Source organism: Micropterus dolomieu, linkage group LG18, assembly GCF_021292245.1.
Source record: "Micropterus dolomieu isolate WLL.071019.BEF.003 ecotype Adirondacks linkage group LG18, ASM2129224v1, whole genome shotgun sequence".
Taxonomy (NCBI): domain Eukaryota; kingdom Metazoa; phylum Chordata; class Actinopteri; order Centrarchiformes; family Centrarchidae; genus Micropterus; species Micropterus dolomieu.
Genome location: NC_060167.1, coordinates 21,807,128 through 21,814,313, shown reverse-complemented (window position 1 = coordinate 21,814,313; position 7,186 = coordinate 21,807,128). Strand labels below are relative to the sequence as shown.

The window sequence follows — 7,186 nt, the reverse complement described above, 5'->3', positions numbered from 1 at the left end:
CCTACAAGCACCTCTGAGGCTCCCTAACACGTTGTAAGTATGTAAGTTGTGTCAGGAGCAGTACACATAAAACAACAACTTGTCAACGTGGTTTTTGTACAAAATTTATAAATGACATATAGCATGTTAATTAGCTTAAGAGATGCTGGTATGTGGATTTTCTTTAACCTTTGGACAGAGCCAGGCTAGCGGTTTCCCGTTTCCAGTATTTATGCTAAGCTAATCTACTACTGGCTCCAGCACCATATTTACTGTACATAAAGACATGAGAGTGGTATCAATACTCTCATCTGACTCTGCCTATATTGAAATGTGTAATTATTGATATATTGTTGAAGTGCATATTCCATATACTTACTACCAGCCTTTAAGTTGTAGGTCTCAAGTTACACTCTCTGTGAACGTTCACAAACTAACATAACATTCTTTATGTTAGAGAATAATACCAATAAATTTATATAATTTAAAGGGGAACGTTGGGGAGCAACTTAAGTACTACAACAGTTGCATGTATTCAGTGTGAAAGTTAAATAAATATTTTCTGTGGCTCTGCAAGGAGATTTTTTTTTAGTTTGAGAAAATAACCTGCAAAATGTCATCAGGGATCGGACTTGGAATCTACACATTTTTAACATAAATCCTGAGTTACAAAATAAGGGTGCTGGCAGGAAGTGGCATAAAAAAAGTATATTGAGACATATTGTGGGAGGTGTAGGAGCTGTTTTGAAGCAAAAATTCAGGATCTCTCAGCTTCTGCTGCACCCAGTCTTTTTTTTTAACATTGGTCCCCCAACTTTGTGAAATACTTAATTGGTCCACCTATGTGAAACACAGTAACAATTCACAGGCAGAAAACTATAAAGAACACACCTCCCGCTAATTTAGACAGCCACATTCGTTAAATGTTTATTTGGACAATATTGGATGACAAAAGCAGTATAATGAAGCTACTTTTTTATATTAGTATTCAATACAGTTCATTGCATTTTTCACAAACTATATTTCAGTTGACTTCAGTTTTCATAGAATCACATTTATTCATTTTATATGGAATGTCATCTGTATAATAAAAATAATAATAACAATAATAATGATAATAATTATAAAAATACACAAATAAAGTCTGAATTTGATTAAAACTGTTTTTATTCATTTGTAGTTGCAGTGCTGGTTGATTTCAGATGGATTTAGCAAAAAATGTCAACTATGAAATGAAATCCAACCCTTCAGTCCTCCGATAAAAGACACTTCACTTTGTGAGTATCTAAGGGCAATACCAGTATTTTTGTCATGTGCGTCTTTCTTGTGAGTTTTTCGTTCTACTACTTCAGACTGTTCTTTCTTGTCCCCATGATTTCAAACAGCTTGATGCACGTCACAGGCCTATGGCGTTCCTTCCGTATGATAAATATTAACAGAAATACTAGTGATCACTTACGACTGGCTGTTCTAACCCTGAGGTGTCACTTCTGTCAAACTTTGTTCAGGCTGTAACGAGCAAAGAAGACATCTTGTCCTTTTGACCTTTTGTCTAAACACTGTACAAAAATAACAAGAGCAACATTTCAGAGGCGCTGACGGATGTTTCTGTGGATCAGTCCCTGCTGACTGACAATCAGACATCAAAACACTGGTACTGTCCTTAAAGACATGACATGTTAACATCATTAACTGTGACACTTACATGTTGTAACACATGCCAGTGATCCTTAAGTTCAATCCTCTTCTTTTTTTTTTTTTTATTCCATTTCTCAGGCTTTAATCCTTTTTTGATGCAGGAGTGACAAAAATATCCCAAAGCATAACCCAGATGTCTTGAAAGGCAACGCACTAAATGAAATTGAAATCCTTTATGGTTAGGCCAGGTCTAAACTTAGACACTGTTACCTCTCGCAGCATGTTTAACCCCATCATTTCAACTTTTTGTCTGAGTCAATGTCTCCTCATCCTGGAAATATGGATGTTCTAGGGCAGTCAGGGCAGATATTCGTTTCAAAGGGTCGAAGGTCAGCATTTCCTGTAGAAGAAAGAAAAGCAGGATATTAGAGCTGAGTCAGGTCTTAAAAGGACTTTTTGAGAAACACACTTTCTTGCTGAGAGTTAGATGATGTGGTTGATACCACTCTCATGTCTGTACTCTGTACAGTAAATATGAAGCCGCAGCAAGTTAGCTTAACTTAGTATACAGACTGGAAATCGGGGGAAACATCTAGCCTGGCTCTTTCCGAAGGTAACAAAATCAGCATGCCAGCCTTTTAAAGCTTACTAATAACACATCTGCAACCAGTTGAAACTGCACTAAATTACTGGTCAAACATACTGAATAATTCCTTCAACAAATAGGCCAACAATGGAGAGTCACCAGATATAGCTAATGTAAACCATTAGCTTTCTTTGGTCATCAGAATTTAATTATTGTAATGTGGTTATTTTATTGTTTCTTATTTAGATCTGTAAGCTAAAGACAAATCCATTTCAATTTTTTTGTTTGTTTGTTTTACTAGCACTGTAAATTGTAACGCAGACAGAATACTTTTCTTTAAGCCGAACTGCTGTAAGTCCTGCTCTCTCCTCTAGTTTAATCAACTGGATATAAATTTCTAATATTGCATCATGAAATTCTTGTGGCTTGTGTTGAACATCAGCAGACTATGAGTGAAGAAAATTCTTCACGAGTCTGAGGTTACTTATCCGTTACTGTCCTGAATTCATCTCTGTAGAGCTGAAACTGAATCAATTACCAGGCAGGATTTTAGCTCATGGTGAAGTCTTACCAGCAATAGTTTCGCCCCCTGCTCATTTATCTCTGGAACAAAGTCAGTGATTGGGCAAGGTAAGAGAGGGGGGAAGTTTTTTCTTGAGAGTGTAACATCAGTCGGCCATTCCTCCTCTGGTGGCAAGCCAATAACCCTGAAATGACATATAATGTTCAATGACAACCATCTTTAAATACATCTACTAGTCAGGTAAATGTGATGGAAACTTTTTGTTACTCACTCAAGAATTTTCCCAAGCTGGTCCACTTCGGATTCTCCGCAGAACAGAGGTCTAACAGACAGAAAGTTTGTACCGCAGTTAATAGAAGCAGATGTTGTTAGCCTGTGTAATTCCTGTTTGTGAAAAAGCAGCATAATGTCCGTTAGACACAGATCAGCAGTTTGGCATGAAGGGCAAGTTGAATTATTCTACTATTTGTCTAAGTTTACAACATCTCCCCCAAATCGACTTGTTAATTGTTCATGATACTATGAGCTAGAACGCTATAAACACTGTGCCTCGGCTCTATCAACTTGTCATTAAATCGTTACATCATTTTACTCACTGTTCCCAAGGCAATTGTTTTGAGTGAGTTGGCCGCTGTCTTTGTGGAAGGTGTCATTTTAAACACTAGATGGCGCTACTGTGTCTGTCATTGTGCTGGTTCTCCAGCCGACCTGGGAGAGATTCTACCAAGAAAAGCTTTCTGGCAGACTAAGTTGACTTAAATTCACACATGATGACTTGCAGGCACTGTTTGTGGACGTGTTAACACCAATAATGTTTGGATGTGTTGCAACAAAGTCTGTGAGCTGCCAGTGGGTTTGTGTCAGCAAGCATGACGCTCATGACACCCAGCCCTGACTTCAGGACTACAACCACAGTATGTGTCAATAACATCCACTTCACATTTAAAATGTTTATTATATATTTGTATGTGCTGTAACATAATGTGTGTGTGGCAAAGCTCCGGCTGTTCCTCCTGGACAGTCTGAGGCTCTGCACCAGATTTCCCCAGAGCCACAGATAACCTCATAATGTGAACCATTTACAAATCAAATCTGAACCCTCCCGAACTGTTGGCAAACTTATCACAGCTGTTCTGACACTGACACAGAAATATCTGTGATGTGTTTGAGTTCAAATCTGGACGCTCATTAGTGTACCGACAAAAGTCAATGAGAGAAGAGAGCTCCCTCTGCCAAGATAATTAACATGATTCTGTGTAGACGATGTTCTGTCAAGTCTGATAATATAGTGTCAGCATGTTTGGGACTATAAAAATTATGTTAGCAAACTGTTCATCAATGTACAAGATGGGACAAGACTTATTCTATATATAACCAAAGTCACAATCTTTCCCTAAAATCATAACCAAGTGTTTTAGTAACATAAACATAAATAAGAGGCTAAACATGGGCCCTGGTCCTGTGGTTTGTACACTCCCTACCTGTGACTTATGTGCAGTATAACGTTGCCACACTTTCTGGATTGGACAAAAATGCTAGTGAACATTATGCAAACAGTACTTTCCCTTGAAAGTATATTTGGCAAAGCAAATTAGTATAATATACACGTGTTTTGTAGACATGGTTAATGTGTGTGTGAAGCAACCCGAACTCTGAGCTAGCCTAAAGAGTTACATAAGAAACTAGAAACACAAACCTCTGCCTTGCAAAGGTACCTTCAGGATATGTAATCAAATCTCTGCTCCTTTTTAATGAATCAGATCACCAAAATCTAATTCACTGTTCCTTTGCCCAAGGCTTCTCTTCTCAAGAAATCACATCAAAATCTGTTCATATTGTTTTTTTGAGAGACAACTGTATTTACCCACGGACAACAGGCAATATACTATATAAAATTAGAACATGACGATTGTGACATACATATAGTCTTCTTTATCTTAACATTATTCTGCCGACTCACTTGCGTCTAAACATCTCAGCAAAGATGCAGCCGGTGCTCCAGATATCCACTGGTGTGGCGTAACTGGACTGCAGCAGAACCTCAGGAGGTCGGTACCACAGTGTCACCACCTGGGAGACACAAACATCAGAGTCCATTAACAGGGGTCAGACCAAATCATTTGAGCACAAGTAAAGGAAAACAAAATTCAGTAACCATGTTGCATGTTTTAGCTTGTAATACTTGTAATCTAGCTGCATTTCTGCAAAATTATTATGTTTTTGTGCTAAACTGCAAAAAAAAAAAAGTTCTTATAATTAGTTCATATGGTATTATGTCCCCCTGTAATATATTAAACAGAGATGGACCATTTAATACTTTACTTAAAACAAACAAAGACATGCTTTATAACATGAAACAGTATCTGGTGTGACCACCATTTGCCTCACGCAGTGCAACACATCTCCTTCACATAGAGTTGATCAGGTTGTTGATTGTGGCCTGTTGGTCCACTCCTCTTCTATGGTGTGCGAAGTTGCTGGATATTGGCAAGACCTGGAACACGCCGTCGTACACGCTGATCCAGAGCATCCCAAACATGCTCAATGACATGTCCCGTGAGTATGCTGGAAGAACTGGGATGTTTTCAGCTTCCAGGAATTGTGTATAGATCCTTGCGACATGGGGCCGTGCATTATCATGCTGCAACATGAGATGATGGTCGTGGATGAATGGCACAATAATTATCCTCAGGATTTTGTCACGGTATCTCTGTGCATTAAAAATGCCATCAATAAAATACACGCCTGCCCATACCATAACCCCACCGCCACCATGGGCCACTTGATCCACAACGTTGACATCAGCAAACCGCTCACCCACACGACGCCATACACGCTGTCTGCCATCTGCCCTGTACAGTGAAAACTGGGATTCATCCGTGAAGAGAACACCCTACTCAAGTCGGTTACGACGATGAACTGCAGTCGGGTCGAGACCCCGATGAGGATGACGAGCATGCAGATGAGCTTTCCTGAGACAGTTCCTGACAGTTTGTGCAGAAATTCTTTGGTTATGCAAACCGATTGTTGCAGCAGCTGTCCGGGTGGCTGGTCTCAGACGATCTTGGAGGTGAAGATACTGGATGTGGAGGTCGTGGGCTGGTGTGGTTACAAGTGGCCTTTTATTGTGGCCAGCCTAAGGCACACCTGTGCAATACCCATGCTGTCTGATGAGCATCTTGATATGTCACACCTGTGAGGTGGATGGATTATCTCGGCAAAGGAGAAGTGCTCATTAACACAGATTCTGACAGATTTATATAGGCCTTTTGTGTACATAGATAAAGTTTTAGATCTTTGAGTTCAGCTCATGATTGCGTTTATAATTTTGTTCCATGTATGAACTTTTTACTATATATATTTGCTATAATGCATGTTTGTAAGTGATTATAACAATTGTTATAATGTCTTATGGAAGTATTATATTGTGTTATAAATATATGCATAAGTCATTATAGCGATGACCTTCATAGAAAGCATTACCATTAATTTCACTACAGTATCAAGTTACAAGCTGTCCTTTTTATTGCTAATTATAAAATGTTCGCACGCTAACAGCCTAAAGTGAGATGGTAAACCTGGTAAATATTACCTGCAAAATATTAACACATTAGCATTATCATTATGCTTGCAGCCTCCTCCATCTTACGGAGCGTTGATTCAGTGTACCATGCATCGCTATGTTTTATTACAAATGCAAAGCCCCTTACTCACTGCATTTTCATACTATGCACCCTGGGCATGGAATAATTTGCAAAAAGATCTCAAATTAGAGATGTGTATATCAACTGGTAAATTTAAGAGCGTCATAATGAATGTGGTGAAGGAGGCATGTGATTGTTTTTCTTGAGAGGCCATTGTGTTTGAATAGCTGCACTTTGTTAGTTGTTTATTAGGGCCCGAGCACGACCGTGCGAGGTCCCTATTGAATCTGCTCGGATTATTAGGGCCCGAGCACGACCGTGTGAGGTCCCTATTGAATTTGCTCGGATTATATATATATATATATTTTTTTTTTTTTTTTTTTTTTTTTTTTTTTTTTTTTTTTTTTTTCTGCAAAGTAGGCCCAAATGACATGGCCTAAACATACTCGAAAACTCACCAAAATTTGCAAACATGTCAGAACCGGTGAAAAATTTCGTATTCTACAAGTTTCGCACATGGGCGTTGCAAAATGACTCGCTAGCGCCACCTAGAAAATTGGAAAAAATTAGCCCCTCGTTCACGTTCAACCTACATCTACGAAATTTTCTGGGGACGTGTATCATGTCAAGACGCACAAAAAAGCCTCAAGAACCCATAGCCTAAATCCAACAGGATGTCGGCCATTTAGAATTTTATGGCCATTTTTTGATGATTTACACACTTCGTACTTTAACGAACTCCTCCTAGGGATTTAGTCGGATCGACGTCAAATTTCTGCTGTGCCTTCTAAAGGCATTGACGATGAAAAGTTGTGC

The 7,186-nt window shown here is 38.9% G+C and overlaps 2 protein-coding genes across 2 annotated transcripts in view; one reads left to right on the top strand and one right to left on the bottom strand.

Moving 5' to 3' along the window:
• Positions 1 to 7,186, top strand: part of tex264a (testis expressed 264, ER-phagy receptor a) — a 148,152-nt gene that overhangs the window by 123,732 nt on the left and 17,234 nt on the right. The window lies entirely within an intron of this gene.
• Positions 1,129 to 4,838, bottom strand: LOC123987567 (cyclin-dependent kinase 4-like). Its single transcript, XM_046076569.1, has 4 exons — positions 4,687 to 4,838; positions 2,998 to 3,048; positions 2,775 to 2,910; positions 1,129 to 2,017 (listed from the first exon to the last, which is right to left on the bottom strand). Exons 1-4 carry the CDS (start codon positions 4,821 to 4,823, stop codon positions 1,916 to 1,918), a joined length of 426 nt encoding a protein of 141 aa, XP_045932525.1. The 5' UTR covers positions 4,824 to 4,838; the 3' UTR covers positions 1,129 to 1,915.